The sequence below is a fragment of the Dryobates pubescens genome, chromosome 39 (genome assembly GCF_014839835.1).
Source record: "Dryobates pubescens isolate bDryPub1 chromosome 39, bDryPub1.pri, whole genome shotgun sequence".
Lineage (NCBI taxonomy): Eukaryota > Metazoa > Chordata > Aves > Piciformes > Picidae > Dryobates > Dryobates pubescens.
Genome location: NC_071650.1, coordinates 1,435,732 through 1,453,508, shown reverse-complemented (window position 1 = coordinate 1,453,508; position 17,777 = coordinate 1,435,732). Strand labels below are relative to the sequence as shown.

Sequence of the window (17,777 nt, the reverse complement as noted above, 5' to 3'; positions counted from 1 at the left end):
ACATTAGCTTCAACAGCAACACATTTTCAAAGGGGGGGCTTCCTTTCAAGAAGTTTCAGCATAAGCCAACAACAACCTGTGTTACACGGTTTCACAATCAGTAAACAAGAGAGCGTTACAGAGGCGGACAGCAAATATTCACAGAGCCCCTAAGCCAGGGGCTGGGCCTGCTGAAAGGATTGGGCAGCCCCTGCGGGAGGCGGCGGCAGCAGCACACCGCAGCTCCAAGGGTGCTGAAGGCACAACGCGCTCTCCGCAGGGGGCAGGCAAATCCTTTAAGCGAACCCAGCTCTTCAGGAGACGAAAGTTAAGCGAGGGGGCTACAGTACTGGAGGAGAGCAGAGCAGCACGGCCCCGTGCTCAAGCTGCTTCTCCCACCCAGGCTGCCTGACAAAGTCCACCTGGCCAGGTGTCTCTGTTGGATGTGTCCTGATGGACAAAGCTGCCTTGAGAAGGTGGGGGCAAGGCATTTGCAGCAGCTCTCAGCAAACCGAAGTCTGATTGCTGGAAGCGGCAACTCGAGGCCCTGTGCAGCTGCAGGCATCACCCTGGAACGGTTTGCATCAGGCAAGGCGACAGTGGAAGATGAAAACGAAGCTGCTCAGCATTCTGAGGACAGCTTCTGCCCCTGGGCTCTGCTCAGACCTCACGTCCAATCCTGCCTCCAGTTCTGCTGTCCCCAGCAGCAGAAGGACACAGAGCTGCTGGAGTGAGGCCACAGAGATGAGCCAAGGGCTGGAGCAGCTCTGCTGTGAGCACAGGCTGAGGGAGCTGGGGCTGTGCAGCCTGGAGAGGAGAAGGCTCCAGGGGCACCTCAGAGCTGCCTTGCAATAGCTGAAGGGATCCTGCAGGGAGGCTGCAGAGGGACTTTTGCTGAGGGTGTCTAGAGACAGGCCAAGGGGGAATGGTTTGAAGCTGAGGCAGAGCAGGGCTAGACTGAAACTGAGAGAGAAGCTCTTCAGTAGGAGGCTGGTGAGACTCTGGAGCTGGTTTGCCCAAGGAGGTTGTGGCTGCCTCCTCCCTGGGGGTGTTCAAGACCAGGCTGGATGAGGCCTTGGGCAACTAATTCTAGCTGAGAGGTGCCCATGGCAGTGGGGTTGGAGTAAATGATCTCTCAGGTCCCTTCCAAGCTGAGCCATTCCAGGACTGACTTTGGCAATGAAGCCTGAGGAGAGAAAAGTGCTGAATGCCTTCAAACAGAGAAAGATTCCTTTTGCCAGATTTGTGGGGTTGATTCCCTTTGTCAGGGTTAACAGCTCTGGTTCTGGGCTCCAGAAAGCAAAGGGGCAATCATTGCAATTATTTTGAGCATTTAAATTGTCTGCAGTTCAAAAATAAGGTGGGGGGCAGGGGGGGTTGGGGGTTTCTAGTCCTAACCTGTGGAGTTAAATCCTTTGAAACTGCAGCCAGTTTGACAAGCCTTTCCTCTTTTTGATGCAGCAGCCTACTGTTCTCTCCTTGACCCTTCTTCATTCCTTGGCCAAAGGCCCCCTAATGGTGTAAAGCAGCCAGGAAAGAGGAGAGGCTCAGAAGGATTGGGAAAGGAAAGGCTCTTTCCCATCTCGTTCAAGTTTTGGGGGCTTGTCATTGCTGCAGCTCAGGTCCCTGAGTCACTGCAGCAGCTGGTTATTGACCAACAAAAAAGAAAGGCTGCAAACCCCAGCTGGACCTTTTCTGGTTGAAAGCCAGCAGAACACTACAAAGCTTAAGTGCATTTCTGTGTTCCATTTCCTGCAGCATGGGCTCACAGCTGCAGGCACTCGGCAGGAAGTTTACTGAAGTGAGGAAAGTTGAGTTGCTGGAGAGGGTCCAGAGAGGGGCAGAGAAGGGCTGGGGAGGGGTCTGGAGAAGAGGGCTGGGGAGGAGCAGCTGAGGGAGCTGGGGGTGTTTAGTGTGGAGAAGAGGAGGCTGAGGGGAGACCTCCTTGCTCTCTGCAGCTCCCTGAGAGGAGGCTGGAGCCAGGTGGGGGTTCGGCTCTGCTCCCTGGGAACAAGTGAGAGGAGGAGAGGAAATGGCCCAAAATTGCACCAGGGGAGGTTTGGGTTGGAGGTTAGGAAGAATTTCTTTGCTGCAAGGGTGGTCAGGGATTGGCAGAGGCTGCCCAGGGAGGTGGTGGAGTCCCCATCCCTGGAGGGGTTCCAGAAACCTGTGGCCATGGCACTTGGGGCCACGGTTTAGCAGCCACGGTGGTGTTTTGTCAGTGGCTGGACTTGATCTCAGAGGGCTGCTCTAGGATTCTGTGCAGCACCAGGGGGAAGTTTGCAGTTTGGGCCCATTAAGAAGGAAAATAAAACCAAAAAGCACTAGCAAAATGCTTTTCATTCCAGTGACTGGAGGGGGAGAAGCTCTGCAGGGGTGCATTAGCAGCCGTGGCTTCAGAATGAACCCCCTGGGGCTGAGGTCTGGTCAGCTGCAGTCAGAGCCCTCCAGGCCAGGACATTTCAAGTTCAGAAGCTAAACAATGAGGCTACAAGAGGCAATTGCAGCATAAATGCAAAAACTCTCAAACAGAAAAAATAAGGGGGGGGAAAGGAGGAAAAAAGAAAAGGAAATGGGGGGGGGAGGGCAAAAGGGGGGAGGAAGGAAGGGCAAAAGGGGGGAGGAAGGAAGGGCAAAAGGGGGGAGGAAGGAAGGGCAAAAGGGGGGAGGAAGGAAGGGCAAAAGGGGGGAGGAAGGAAGGGCAAAAGGGGGGAGGAAGGAAGGGCAATAGGGGGGAGGAAGGAAGGGCAATAGGGGGGAGGAAGGAAGGGCAAAAGGGGGGAGGAAGGAAGGGCAAAAGGGAAAAAAAGAAAGAAAAAAATATAAGGAAAAAAAAAGGGGGGGGGGGAAAGGAGGAAAAAAGCTCAAAAAAAGTATTCCTGGATTACTTTCTGGTTCATTTCAGTGTTCTCTCAGTGATTTCTATTCCCATTTTCTAGCTAAATAGATGTGGGCCACAGTAACTGGGAACTGATGAACTATCACACAATATATAGAAGGAGATCCCTCTCTCTCCCTCTGTCTCACTCTCTTGCTCTCCATCTCCCTTCCTCCCTCCTCTCTCCCTTCCTCCCTCCTCTCTCCCTTCCTCCCTCCTCTCTCCCTTCCTCCCTCCTCTCTCCCTTCCTCCCTCCTCTCTCCCTTCCTCCCTCCTCTCTCCCTTCCTCCCTCCTCTCTCCCTTCCTCCCTCCTCTCTCCCTTCCTCCCTCCTCTCTCCCTTCCTCCCTCCTCTCTCCCTTCCTCCCTCCTCTCTCCCTTCCTCCCTCCTCTCTCCCTTCCTCCCTCCTCTCTCCCTTCCTCCCTCCTCTCTCCCTTCCTCCCTCCTCTCTCCCTTCCTCCCTCCTCTCTCCCTTCCTCCCTCCTCTCTCCCTTCCTCCCTCCTCTCTCCCTTCCTCCCTCCTCTCTCCCTTCCTCCCTCCTCTCTCCCTTCCTCCCTCCTCTCTCCCTTCCTCCCTCCTCTCTCCCTTCCTCCCTCCTCTCTCCCTTCCTCCCTCCTCTCTCCCTTCCTCCCTCCTCTCTCCCTTCCTCCCTCCTCTCTCCCTTCCTCCCTCCTCTCTCCCTTCCTCCCTCCTCCCTCCTCTCTCCCTCTACACACACACATATATATAATCTATAATCTCCATCTAATTCTTTTCCTCTCCTGAGCTGTCAAGTGCTGCACAGGCAACAGCAAGGGGTTGCCCTGGGTCCACGTGGACCCCAAGAAGGCAGGATGAGAGTTCTGCAGCCACACCTAGCCTGGAGTTTCCATTTCCCACTGTTTCCTTTTGCCTGGGGAGCTTCCAAGTTCAGGCAGCCCAATTACGTGATGCCAGGAGATGCACGAGGAAGTCAGCCTCCAAATCTGCTGCAATGACCAAAAGGCCTGAGGGTGAAATCAGAGGTTTAGCATTTAAATCTTCCTCTTTTTTTTGTTGTTGCTGGCTGTTGTTGTTGTTCCTTGCCCTTGAGTTTCTTCCAAAATGCCAGGAATTTGGATACAAGAATAAACCACCACACCACCAACACCCAGACCAAATTCTTTTGGCATGCTGCTGCTAGACACAGAAATCATCTCTCAGCTGCAACCAGTACTGTAGCTCCCTCCTTTAACTTTTTACAAGAACTTTGTTGTGCAAACAGTTTCACAAGCCCAGGCTCTCTGCAGCATGACTTGGGCAGTGCACTGCCACTCGAGATGCTCAAAGCCCTGGCTCTCAACCAGCCCTCCAGCATTACAGTCCTCTGTCTCAGGCACGTTGTCTCCACTGCTTTCATGGCACACAGGGTTTGTACAGAGGTTGCTGAACACAGGTTTATTATTTAAAAGTCAATCAATCAATCAACCAACACTTTACAGGAGTCAGGCTACACAGCAGTTTGTCTTTACATCAGGCTTCAAACCACTCCATTGTTGTCGGCGTTGCCACTGACACCACTTAAGCCCTGGGTTACTTTGTACAGCTCAGCACTTAAGAGAGGCAGCAGGACTGCACCAATTACCTCCCTGCTTTAATCAAGACACCTGGAGGGGACCTGGCTGCTAATTGCACTGCTCAGTTCCAACTAGCTACAGGGTAAAGCTTCAACTCCCTTAGTGCTAGACAGCATCACACTGGTCAGAATGAATTCAACTCCCACATACAGCATGGAATAATAATAAGAAGAAGAGGAGGAAGAGGCAGAGGAGGAATAGGAGGAGGCAGAGGCAGAGGAATAGGAGGAGGCAGAGGCAAAGGAGGAGGCAGAGGCAGAGGAGGAGGCAGAGGCAGAGGAGGAGGCAGAGGCAGAGGAATAGGAGGAGGAATAGGAGGAGGAATAGGAGGAGGAATAGGAGGAGGAATAGGAGGAGGAATAGGAGGAGGAATAGGAGGAGGAATAGGAGGAGGAATAGGAGGAGGAAGTAGGAATAAATAGGAGGAGGAAGTAGGAATAAATAGGAGGAGGAAGTAGGAATAAATAGGAGGAGGAAGTAGGAGAAATAGGAGGAGGAAGTAGGAGAAATAGGAGGAGGAAGTAGAAGAAATAGGAGGAGGAAGTAGAAGAAATAGGAGGAGGAAGTAGAAGAAATAGGAGGAGGAAGTAGAAGAAATAGGAGGAGGAAGAAGAAGAAATAGGAGGAGCAAGAAGAAGAAATAGGAGGAGGAATAAATAGGAGGAATAAATAGGAGGAAGAGGAATACTAGTATTATTAGTAGTAATAATAATAATAGTAATAATAATAATAATATCACAATGTCAAGAGTAGCAACAAGAGAGGTTTCTGAATTTTGGAGGTCCTCCTTTTTTTTTTTTTGGTTTATTTCCCCCCAGCTGCCATGTGAAGGGCAGTAAGGAGCACCATAGGTACAGCCTCCAGCAGCCTGGGTGCAGTCTATCATCCCACACAAATCTGAAGCACTGACAAGTGTCCTCCTTTAAGGAACTGGTGGTGGTGGTGGTGGTGCATGCAGTATGCAGACGTGGTGCATTGCAAGTCTGAGGTTTGTTTGGGCAGGTGGTTTTGGTTTTTTTGGTGTTTGTTTGTTTTTTTTCAGAGGGTTTTGGTTTTGGTTTTGGTTTTGATTGCTTGGACTGTTGGCTGCTGCCGCTGTGGTGCATGATGAGGTGTGGAGTCAGCCTGCTGAAGTCCTCTATGCTTCTGAGTGCCTCGTCCAACATAAGGGAAAAAAAAACCAACCAACCAACAGACAAAACAAAAGAGTCCTTTCCAAGGAGAAGCAGCGTGCAAGTTTGTAGTTTGTAAGGAATAGTCTGTGCCAGGTTTCCTCTCCTCCAAAGAGAGAGAGCTGCTTGGAGAAATGCAAGTCCTTGAGAACTGCGAAGGTGAGGTGCTTGCAGGTGTGGGCTCCTCCTCGAACTAAGTGGCTCAAGCACACGGCAGGAGGGGGGGCACTAGGGCTCGGGGTTAAATCTCCTGGCTGCTCAACGCAGCCCTCAGCGGCCACTGGCTTGCTCTGAAATGACTACTGCCACACACACAGCCTGCCACCACCTACCGAGCACCGGCACCGCCACGCGCCTACCGCGAGAACGGAGGGGAACCTACCTCGGCGGCCCAGGTACGGCTTCGTGTAGTCCCAGCTGTCGTTGTCGTTCCTGATGACGTTGAGGCGAGTCGGCTGCCCAGAGAAAAGTGAGAAGAGTTCAGAGCCTGGAGGGCAGAGCTGGCTTCCCCCAGCAGCAGCAGCAGGGAGCAGGGCAGGGGCGAGCCTGCATTACCCGCGCGTACTCGATCTTCAGCGTGCAGCACCCCGCGTAGATGTCTGCCCCGTTCAGCGCCGCCTTCGCCTTCTGGGCGCAGAACACCGACTCGAACCTGCACCGCCGGTTAAGGCTTCGACACCCCCAGGGACGGGGACTCCACCACCCCCCTGGGCCAATTACTCTCTCTGGGAAGAACTTTCTCCTCCCCTCCAGCCTAAACTTCCCTTGGTGCAGCTTGAGGCTGCGTCCTCTTGTTCTGGTGCTGGCTGCCTGGGAGAAGAGACCAGCTTTCCTGTAGGGTCCCTTCAGCTATTGGAAGGCTGCTCTGAGGTTCCCCCCAGAGTCTTCTCCTCTCTGTATTTTGTCCTCTATAATTCTCTATTCTCTGGAAATTTAAACATAATTTGGTCTCAAAGTGCCATATTATTGTTCTGCCATCCTCCTGTTAGATCCCATCAGAAGAGGAAGAAGAAAGGAGGGAGGAGAGGAGGAGGAAGAAGAAAGGAGGGAGGAGAGGAGGAGGAAGAAGAAAGGAGGGAGGAGAGGAGGAGGAAGAAGAAAGGAGGGAGGAGAGGAGGAGGAAGAAGAAAGGAGGGAGGAGAGGAGGAGGAAGAAGAAAGGAGGGAGGAGAGGAGGAGGAAGAAGAAAGGAGGGAGGAGAGGAGGAGGAAGAAGAAAGGAGGGAGGAGAGGAGGAGGAAGAAGAAAGGAGGGAGGAGAGGAGGAGGAAGAAGAAAGGAGGGAGGAGAGGAGGAGGAAGAAGAAAGGAGGGAGGAGAGGAGGAGGAAGAAGAAAGGAGGGAGGAGAGGAGGAGGAAGAAGAAAGGAGGGAGGAGAGGAGGAGGAAGAAGAAAGGAGGGAGGAGAGGAGGAGGAAGAAGAAAGGAGGGAGGAGAGGAGGAGGAAGAAGAAAGGAGGGAGGAGAGGAGGAGGAAGAAGAAAGGAGGGAGGAGAGGAGGAGGAAGAAGAAAGGAGGGAGGAGAGGAGGAGGAAGAAGAAAGGAGGGAGGAGAGGAGGAGGAAGAAGAAAGGAGGGAGGAGAGGAGGAAGAAGAAAGGAGGGAGGAGAAAGGAAGAAGGAGAAAGAAGAAAGGAAAAAAAACCCCAAAGCAGCAAATCAGACTCCCAAAGGATATTCAACCATAGCTTGGATTCCATTCCTCTTGAAGATGACAATGCGCTGAACTTTGCCCACAGGGTTGCACACAGTGTACAGAACATCCTAAAGAAGGGGGGAACAAGAAGAGTTCACTCAGATGGCAGATTCCCAGCACTCTGGGTCCACAGAGCATTTTCTCACATTGCCATTTAAATGACAATGAGTGAAGGAAAGGCTCACACAGAACTGCAGACACTTAGGGGTTGGAAGAGACCTCCAGAGGTCATCCAGTCCAAGCCCCCTGCCAGAGCAGGGTCACACAGGGCAGGGCACACAGGAATGCAGCCATCCATCCTGCAGCTGGGTCAGGGCAATCCCAAGCACAAATCCAGGCTGGGTGAGGAGTGGCAGGAGAGCAGCCTGCAGGAGAAGGCCTTGGGGGTGTCAGTTGGTGACAAAGTCCCCAGGAGCCAGCAGTGGTCACTGGCAGCCCAGCAGGCAGCTGTGTGCTGAGCTGCAGCCAGAGCAGGGAGAGCAGCAGCACAGGGAGGGGATTCTGCCCCTCTGCTCTGCTCTGACCACACCTGCAGCACTGCCTCCAGGTCTGGGGCCCCCAGCATAAGAGGGACCTGGAGCTGCTGGAGAGGGTCCAGAGGAGGCCACAAAGATGTTCAGAGAGCTGGAGAACCTCTGCTATGGGGGCAGGCTGGGAAAGTTGGGGCTGTTCAGCCTGGGGAAGAAAAGGTTCCAGGGAGACCTTAGAGCAGCCTTCCAGTACCTGAAGGTGCTCCAAAGAGCTGGGGAGGGACTTTGGACAAGGGCTGGGGGTGACAGGATGAGGGACAATGGCTTTGAGCTGGGAGAGAGAAGATTGAGACTGGAGATGAGGAAGACATTGTTGACAGTGAAACACTGGCACAGGTTGCCCAGGGAGGTTCTGTGTTTGTGCTTAGGATTGCCCTCACCCAGGTGCAGGACCTTGCAATTGGCACTGTCATACTTCCTGAGGTTGGCTTGGGCCCAGCTCTCCAGCCTGTCCAAGTCCAACAAATAAAGTTTCAGCAGCACTTTGGGATGACTTGAAACACTGAAAAGTAACAGGGATGAGACCCACATCAGAGTGAGGAAAATTCCATCACACTGGAGCTGATTACCAGCATGTGAGCATTTCACAAAGGAAATGCTCAGGCATAAAAGGACTGCACCAAAATAACCTCTCCTCCTAGGGGCAAAACAAACATCCACAGTGTTGAAACAGAGGCAAAGCCTAAGGGACGTTTCCGGCGCTGTGGCAACACCACTGGAAAGGTTTCAGAAGCAATCTTTTGCAACTACAACATTTCAAAACCCCAACCACTGACATCTTCAGATGTATTGCAGAATAGCTGGCCAGCAGATGGAGAGAGGGGATCCTGCCCCTCTGCTCTGGGGAGACCTCACCTGCAGGGCTGTGTCCAGCTCTGGGGCCCCCAACACAAGAGAGACCTGGAGCTGATGGAGAGGGTGCAGAGGAGGCCACAAAGATGCTCAGGGGGCTGCAGAACCTCTGCTGTGAGGACAGGCTACAAGCTGGGGCATCTCTGCCTGGAAAAGAGAAGGCTCCAGGGAGACCTCAGAGCTGCAGTTCAGGATCTGCAGGGGAGCTGCAGGCAGGCTGGGCAGGGACTGTTCAGAAGGGCTTGGAGTGCTAGGCCCAGGGGCAAGGGTTTGAAAGTGGAGCAGGGCAGCTTGAGGTTGGCCCTCAGGAGGAAGTTGTGCCCAAGGAGAGTGGGGAGACACTGGCACAGGCTGCCCAGGGCTGGGCTTGAGGCCCCATGCCTGGAGCCCTTGAAGCTCAGCCTGGCTGTGTCCCTGTGCAGCCTGCTGCTGGAGGTGTCCCTGCTGAGTGCAGGGGAGCTGCACAAGATGCCCTTGGAGGCTCCCTCCCAACCCAGTGCAATCTGTGACTCTGAACAATGAGGCTGAATCACCTTGAAAATCCTTTTCTGCCATAGCATGCACCTTACTTATGCAAAGATGGTGCAAAGCTTTGGTAGGTGAATTTAATTCCTGACTCAAATGAACCCTGTAGTGACCTTACAGGGCACGTGCTCCAGTCCCTTCATCATCCTCACAGCCCTTTGTTGGACTCTCTTGACTACACTCCTGCCCCTGTTTGGCTCCCCAGTTCAGGAGGGACAGGGATCTACGTGAGAGAGTCCAGAGGAAGGTTATGGGGATGATGAAGGCTGGAGCATTGCCTGATGAGGAGAGGCTGAGAGCCCTGGGGCTGGTTAGTCTGGAGAGGAGAAGGCTGAGAGGGGAACTGATAAATGTCTATCAATAGCTGAGGGCTGAGACTCAAGAGGGAGGGGACAGACTCTGCTCAGTTGCACACTGGGATAGGACAAGGGGCAATGGATGGAAGCTGCAGCACAGGATGTTCCACTTCAACATGTGGAGCTGCTTCATCTCTGTGAGGGTCCCAGAGCCCTGGAGCAGGCTGCCCAGAGCTCCTTCTCTGGAGCCTTTCCAGCCCTGTCTGGCTGTGTTCCTGTGTGACCTGGATTCTGTGCTCCTGCTCTGGCAGGGGGGGTTGGACTGGAAGCTCTCCAGAGGTCCCTTCCAACCCCTCCCATCCTGTGAGCTGCCCACCCTGTGAAGGGCTTTTCCAACCTGCTTAGTCCTGCAAGTCAGCAGACAAAGGAAACAGAGAGCCAGTCAGGGGAACAAAAGGGAAGAAACCTACCACGGTGATGGGGTAGAGGGGATTCTGAATTGACAGGAGGAGGACTTTGTTGCCCCCAGAAGGGTCATCAGTGTTGCCAGGGCGGGTTATCCTCTTGCTGGTGGAGTAGTTGAAGAAGGCCTGCTGGCCGGCGATGTAGACGGGCTCCTCGGCCGCGAAGCTCACGCACTTCTTGGCGCTCTCCACGCCCTCGAACTCCACCAGGGCCTGGCGCTTGAAGGGCATCATCATCACATAGCTGGGGGGGAGAAACACCACTGCAAGCTCTCCCCTGGCCTGCCCTCCTCACCACGGCTACAACCCTCTATAGCCCTCTTTCTTCTCACTAGCCAAGGGAAAACAGGTCTCATGGAAGCACAGAGCTGTCAGGGCTGGAAGGGACCTCAAGGAGCAGCCAGCTCCGACCCCACTGCTGCCATGGGCAGGGACACCTCACACTACAGCAGGTTGCTCACAGCCACAGCCAGCCTGGCCTGGAAAGCCTCCAGGCAGGAGGCTTCCACCACCTCCCTGGGCAACCTGTGCCAGGCTCTCACCACCCTCATGGGCAAGAGCTTCTTCCTGACAGCCAATCTGAATCTCCCCATTTCTAGTTTTGCTCCAGGATGCTGCTACCAGCTCATGCTTGGAGGTTTGCTAAGGTTTTGATGACTTCCAGGTAGGAAGAAGTGATCCTAGAAAAAGGCTCCTAGTGAATGAAGGTCCAGTTCTGGGCCCCTCAGTGCCAGTGTCTCACCACCCTCCTGGGGAAGGACTTCTTCCTAACACCCAATCTGAATCTACCCATTTCTGTTTATTTTCCATCCCCCCTTGTCCCAGCAGAATACAGAATTAAGCAGGCTGGAGAAGCCATCTCTGCCTCTTTAAAACACCTTCAGGGATGGAGATTCAACCACCTCCCTGGGAAGCCTGTTCCAGTGGTAGACAACCCCTTCAGTCAAGAAGTTTCTTCCAATATCCAACATAAACCTCCCTTGTGGATGTCCCCTCCCTGGAGGTGTTCAGGGCCGGGCTGGATGAGGCCCTGAGCAGCCTGGTGTAGTGGAAAGTGTCCCCACCCATGGAGTGGGACCTGGAACTAGACAATCTTTAACATGCCTTCCAACCCAAACCATTCTATGAATCTACCAATCTTCTGGGGACCACAGGTAGGCCTTAAGGATTATAATTTGAGAAGGACATTGAGAGAGGGACAACGAGGCTGGGGAGAGGCCTCGAGCACAGCCCTATGAGGAGAGGCTGAGGGAGCTGGGGGTGTTTAGCCTGGAGAAGAGGAGGCTCAGGGGAGACCTTCTTGCTCTCTACAACTACCTGAAGGGAGGTGGTAGCCAGGTGGGGGTTGGTCTCTTCTCCCAGGCAGCCAGCACCAGAACAAGAGGACACAGTCTCAAGCTGTGCCAGGGGAGGTGTAGGCTGGAGGTGAGGAGAAAGTTCTTTCCAGAAAGAGTAATTGGCCATTGGGATGTGCTGCCCAGGGAGGTGGTGGAGTCCCCATCCCTGGAGGTGCTCAAGAAACCTATGGCCATGGGAGTAGCACAGAGGGGGGGGGGGGGCACAGAGAGAGGGGAGGGCAGGGGGTGGGGGGCAGGCAGAACCCTCACACGTGAAGGTTCCCTTTCTGCTTCGTTCCCAGCCAAGCTCTGGCTGTCCAAAAGCTGTCAGAATGCCTTTCAAGCCACCTTTCAGTAAGGCTCCCACCAGAGAGAGGACTTCATGCTGGTTTTCATACCATATGGTTCCAAACTTCTCGAGGGCTTCCACGAGATCTGCTTCCACGACTGATTCACACAGCCCTCGCACGTGGACCACAGGCGAAACAGAAACCTTGTGGTGGCTTCCCCCAGCATCCTAGCAAGGAAAGGAGACTTTAGAATCCAGCACACAACAAGCAATGCTGCTAGCAGAAGTATATTTAGCCTGGAGAAAAGAAGGCTCCGAGGAGACCTCACAGCAGCCTCCCGCTACCTGAAAAGGGCCTGCAAGAATCACAGGACCTGAGGGGGTGGAAGGGACCTCCAGAGATCATTCAGTCCCCCTACAGGGATAGCCTAACAGAGAGCTGGGGCTCTTCAGCCTGGGGAAGACTCTGGGGAGAGCTTACAGTCATTAACTGACACCCCCCAAGGCCTTCTCCTGCAGGCTGCTCTCCTGCCACCCCTCACCCAGCTGGGGATTGCCCCGACCCAGCTGCAGGACCTTGCCCTTGGCCTTGTTGAGGTTGGCTTGGCACTCCTCCAGCCTGTCCAAGTCCCTCTGGAGGGCATCCCTCAACACAGGTCACAAGTGTGTGTTTTGAGTGCCAAAAGGCCTTCACAAGGAGCAGATCCACACCTTAGTATCAAACCAGTTTTGCAGCTGTGGTGTCAAGCAAACCCCTAATGACCTTTGATTTCCTCTGGAAGGGGCAATAAAACCACCAGACAAACATGAAAAATTCAGTGTCTCTGTGCTGTGCAAAACATCTCCACAGCTGAAGGCACAACACACACAACTCATTCCAGCAAGCCAGAAAGGGACTTTTGACAGGGGCTTGTTGTGTAGCCAGGTGGGGGGGGTTGGTCTCTTCTCCCAGGCAACCAGCACAAGAGGACGCAGTCTCAAGCTGTGCCAGGGGAAGTTTAGGCTCATGGTAAGGACAAAGTTCTTCCCAGAAAGAGTAATTGGCCATTGGGATGTGCTGCCCAGGGAGGTGGTGGAGTCACCATCACTGGAGGTGTTTGAGAAGAGCCTGGATGAGGCACTCAGTGCCATGGTTTCATTGATTAGATGGTGTTGTGTCATGGGTTGGACTTGATGATCTCAAGGGTCTTTTCCAACCTGGGTAATTCTATTCTATTCTATTCTATTCTATTCTATTCTATTCTATTCTATTCTATTCTATTCTATTCTATTCTATTCTATTCCAGGATGAGAGGGAATGGATTGAAGCTTGAGGAGGGCAGATTGAGTCTGGAGATGAGGAGGACATTGTTGATACTGGGGGTGGGGAGTCCCCAGACAATGGCACACGTTGCCCAGGGAGGTTGTGGTTGCCACCTCTCTGGAGGTGTTCAAGGCCAGGCTGGATGAGGCCTTGAGCAAGCTGGGCTGGTGGGAGGTGTCCCTGCCCATGGCAGGGGGTTGGAACTGGAGGATCTCTGAGCTCCCTTCTAAGCCAGAGCATTCTATGGATAAGGAGAAAGCTAGGACCATAAAAGTGTTTAACATTGAAACTGAGCTTCTATGGAGAGCTGAAGCAGGAAGGGAAGTGCTGACATAACCAAGCAGAAGAAGAACAAGAAAGTTACTTCAGAGACAGAAGACTGCAACAGAAGCAGCTTCAAAGCACAGCTGTGACATCAGAACATCCATTCTTTGGTGACCTACATAGGCCTGGAGACCATTCTGAATGCATCACTGCTGCCTTGCTCACAAACTATGCTCTGCCATTCCAAAGCAAAGGAAATCAGCCAGGATGGGCTCCAGGCTGAGGTCTCTCTTGCTCACAAACTCCAGATTAGGGAATTTTCCCCCAACTCTTTGCACAGACATAGATCTGATTTAGGCCTTCTGCAGACACCTTCCAGATTCACTTTAGCTCTATTAGGTTGTGCTCCCTTTTTGCTCCTTTCCCCTGCTCCTGCTCACCTCTCCAGCTCTCCTTTTCTCCCCTGCTGCAAAAGCATGGCACCACTCCTCCATCTTCTATCCCCCAGGTACCTAAACATACTGTGGGTCTATTTCTCACCCTTCAGAACATCTCATGCACACTCAGCTTTGCCCTCTCACTGCAGCCCTCTCTAATTGCTTTCATAAATGTGACAGCAAAGTGGGGGGGAAAAGGTGGGGACCCTAACAGGTTGCTTGTTAGATACATGTGTCCAAAACTTCATTAATGCCTAATGAGAATCACAGGATCACCCAGGTTGGAAAAGACCTCAGGGAGCATCAAGTCCAACCTATTACCTAATACCTAACACCTCCTGACAACCAAGCCATGGCTCCAAGTGCCACATCCAAGCCTGTCTTGAACACCCCCAGGGATGGGGACTCCACCACCTCCCTGGGCAGCACATCCCAATGGCCAATGATTCTTTCTGGGAAGAACTTTCTCCTCACCTCCAGCCTAAAGTTCCCTTGGTGCAGCATGAGACTGTGTCCTCTTGTTCTGGTGCTGGCTGCCTGGGAGAAGAGACCAACCCCCACCTGGCTGCAACCTCCCTTCAGGTAGTTGTAGACAGCAAGAAGGTCTCCCCTGAGCCTCCTCTTCTCCAGGCTGAGCAGCCCCAGCTCCCTCAGCCTCTCCTCCCAGGGCTGTGCTCCAGACCCCTCCCCAGCTTTGTTGCCTTTCTCTGGACACCTTCCAGCAGCTCAACATCTTTCTTGAACTGAGGTGTCCAGAACTGGTCCAGCACTCCAGGTGTGGCCTGACCAGTGCTGAGTGCTGGGCAGAATGACCTCCCTGCTCCTGCTGGCCACACTGTTCCTGATCCAGGCCAGGATGCCATTGGCTCTCTTGGCCACCTGAGCACACTGCTGGCTCATGTTCAGCTGCTGTCCACCAGTCCCCCAGGCCCCTTTCTGCCTGGCTGCTCTCAGCCACTCTGTCAAGGCAGCTTCTGTGAACAGAAGTGAACCTGTGCACACAGGCTTGCCAGTAAGTCAGCTACCACCCAACTCCTCCAGCCCTGACACAAGCAGCTGCCTAAAACCCCTCCTCCTCTTGACCTCCTACAGCTTGGTTTCAGGTTTGGGGCTTTTGGGTTTTTTAACTCACCAGAGTCAGCAATTCCTGCAATTCCAAATGTCATCTCGCAAATACAGTCCATGCCCTCCTTACCTAAAGGGACAGGGCAGTGCACCCTGCACCTCAGCTAGGTTAAACTGAGATCCTGAGGTGAGCATGAAGCCAACAAAGAGCCAGAGACCAGAGTGACAGGGGGGGGGGGGGGGGGGTAATAAGAGAATGAAATGGCTGATTTCATAAACACTGCAGAAAAGAGGAAAGGCAGGGAATTTGGTCCTACTTTTAGTGCTTCGTGATATCCAAGATCTCCAGAAAACTTAACCAACCATCTGTTGGAGCAAGTCCAGAGGAGAGCCACAAAGCTGATCCAAAGCCTGGAACATCTCTGCTATGAGGACAGGCTGAGGGAGCTGGGGGTGTTCAAGCCTGGAGAAGGCTCCAGGGGGACTTCAGAGCTGAAGGGATCCTACAGGAAGGCTGCAGAGGGACTTTTCCTAAGGGGCTCTAGAGACAGGCCAAGGGGGAATGGTTTGAAGATGAGGGAGAAGAGGGTTGGACTGGAGCTGAGGGGGAAGGGAGAAGTTCTTCAGTAGAAGGGTGGTGAGACTCTGGAACAAGTTGCCCAGGGAGGCTGTGGATGCCTCCTCCCTGGAGTTGCTTCAAGGCCAGACTGGATGAGGCCTTGAGCAGCCAAGTCTAGTTGAGAGGTGTCCTTGCCCATGGCCGAGGGGGCTGGAGTAGATGAGCTCTGAGGTGCCTCCCAACCTGAGCCACTCTATGACTCCACAATTTCATTCAGAAGCAGCCTTCCAGACAAAGCACAGTGCTAAACCTTGACTGGGCCAGAGATGATGTTCCTTCACAAGAAACTACAGAGCTAAACCAGTTCTCTGCAGAGATGTAGCTTTGCTCCCATTTATGGGGGAACTTTTGTCCTGTTTTAGCAGGCACTCTCTCCATCAAGAGGTTTAACTGGTGGAAGGGTGGTGACAGCAAAAGCTCTCTCACTAACTTATTCCAGTGCCAAGCGAGCTCATTTTAATAAACCACGAGACAAAGGCAGCCTAAATTCCAAGTTCTGCCATTAAAGCAATGTTTTCTTGATCTCGCTGTTTCAAGTGAGAAACAGAGGCATCACAAGGTTGCAGTCAGCTGGACACCCAGCTCAGAAAGGGAACAGCAGGCACAAAAGCATCGCGAGTCCAAATGTGTGGGTCAAGGACGATCTCGATCCTTAAATGCTACCAATTCATGACGCCCAAAAGGAGCTCAGCAGAAGAGTTGAGTGAAGCAGCGCAGCGCTGCTCACGTGGGAGGGGGAAAAGTAGAAACACAGAAGAATTTCCAAAGGAGGTGATCGCCTATGATCAGCTAGACACGGAGGTAAAACGGGGTGAAAGAATCCCTGCGGCTCGCTCTCGTCTTCCCCCGCTCTGTCTCTATAGCTACACTCAGCAACAGGGCAAGCACACAGCTCGCAGCGGCAGCATCCCGAAGGGCGCAGACCTGCCCACGGATCAGGAACACCGCGCAGCCCAAACCCGCGTCCGTCCCGCGGGTGCCAGCTCAGCCCCCGCCTTCGCCGGGCAACGGCAGCGGGACGCGGCCGCGCACTCCGCTCCCGCCGGCCGCGGCAGGCAGGGAGAGAGCGGCAGGGCCGGCCCGGCTCCCGGCTCCCGGCCCGCTTTCCCGCCCTCCGACCACGGCCGGGGAGCGGCGCACCCCCACCGGAAGCGCCTCCATGCCCGGGAACAGGGCCGGCGGGCTTCGTCCGAGGGAAGGCCGACGGACGGCGCCGGCAGCCCCCGGGAAGCCCGCGCCTCGCCCCGCCGTGCCCCGGCACACAGAGGCGGAGGGGAGTGGCCCAGGCCTCGCCCCGCGGCTCGCAGCCCCCTCCCCGCCGCCGGCGGCATCCCGACGGAAGGCGTCGTTCCCCCGCGCCGGCGGCCTCCGTCGCTCACCCCGCCCGAGAAGCCGCCTCCGCGCGGCTGTCCAGGCTTGTCCCGCCGGCTCTCGGTCTCCTCCGCGCCGCTGTACTCGATCTCGCCTTCCTCGGCGGCCGTGCTGGGCTTCAGCCGCTTGGCGTGGCTCTCGTAGGTCCCGTCCTCCTCCTCCTCCTCTTCGTACCGCTCTCCAGAGGACGGTGACGACATGGCCGCGTGAGAGAAGGAACCGAGCGGCCCGGCCCGGCTAGCGGTGAGGGAAAAGCGGAGGGGGAGCAGGAGCGCGGCCTGACGCGGGCGAACCCGAGAGATGCTCCGCTCCCCGGGATCCCGCACACACCCCTCCCCGCGCCGGAGCAGGTCACGCCTCCTCGCCGGCCACTGGCGCCACGATTGGCTCCGAGTCGGGGAGGGGGCGCAGACGGCGAGGCGATTGGCTAGCCTCCGTGCCCATCGCCTCCCGCCGGCGCGGCGATTGGCCAGTGAGAGCGCCTGTCAGTGCGCCCTCCCTAAGCTCCCGCCCTCAGCTCTCCCCTTCTTTGATGTCTGAGGGCTCGGGAACGGGGGGGCGGCAGCCGCCGGGGGCGCACGGTGACGACGGTCTGAGGGCCCCGGCCCGGGAGCCTCCTCCGCGCTCAGCCGCCTGCCACCGCCTTTGTTTCTCTCCCGGCGCTGCCGCCTGCTGAAGGCGGCGGGGAGGCAGCGAGGCGCGGGCCTCGGAGCGGCGGCAGCAGGGCCGGTGCGTGCCGCTGCCCGGCGCTGAGCTCCGCCAAGGTCACAGAGCCCTCCTGCTGCAGCCGTGAGGCCGACCCCGGGGCACGGCTCCACTCCTGGCCCGTGCTCGTCACAGAACCACAGAATCACCCAGGCTGGAAGAGACCCGCGAGGCTTTCCACAGAGAGGTTGGCCATGGGATGTGCTGCCCAGGGAGGTGGGGGAGTCCCCATCCCTGCAGGTGTTTAAGAAGAGCCTGGATGAGGTGCTCGGTGCCATGGGCTGGTTGGGTGTTAGGTTGGACTTGATGATCTCGCAGGTCTCTTCCAGCCTGGTTGATGCTGTGGTTCTGTTCCGTTTTATCCCGAATTTCTTTTTGGAGTAAACCTTCAGGGATCACTGCCCCTG

At 54.9% G+C, this 17,777-nt stretch overlaps 1 protein-coding gene across 1 annotated transcript in view; it reads right to left on the bottom strand.

Moving 5' to 3' along the window:
* The window catches only part of HNRNPLL (heterogeneous nuclear ribonucleoprotein L like), a 26,998-nt gene extending 10,004 nt beyond the window's left edge, over positions 1-16,994 (bottom strand). The window contains exons 1-6 of the mRNA XM_054177277.1: positions 16,674-16,994; positions 11,716-11,834; positions 9,987-10,224; positions 7,296-7,381; positions 6,181-6,277; positions 6,008-6,080 (exon numbers count right to left, since the gene is read on the bottom strand). Of these exons, the coding sequence (XP_054033252.1) occupies positions 6,008-6,080; positions 6,181-6,277; positions 7,296-7,381; positions 9,987-10,224; positions 11,716-11,834; positions 16,674-16,865 (805 nt within the window). The 5' untranslated portion in view covers positions 16,866-16,994. The remainder of the gene's footprint in view (positions 1-6,007; positions 6,081-6,180; positions 6,278-7,295; positions 7,382-9,986; positions 10,225-11,715; positions 11,835-16,673) is intronic.
* Positions 16,995-17,777: the final 783 nt, after the last annotated feature.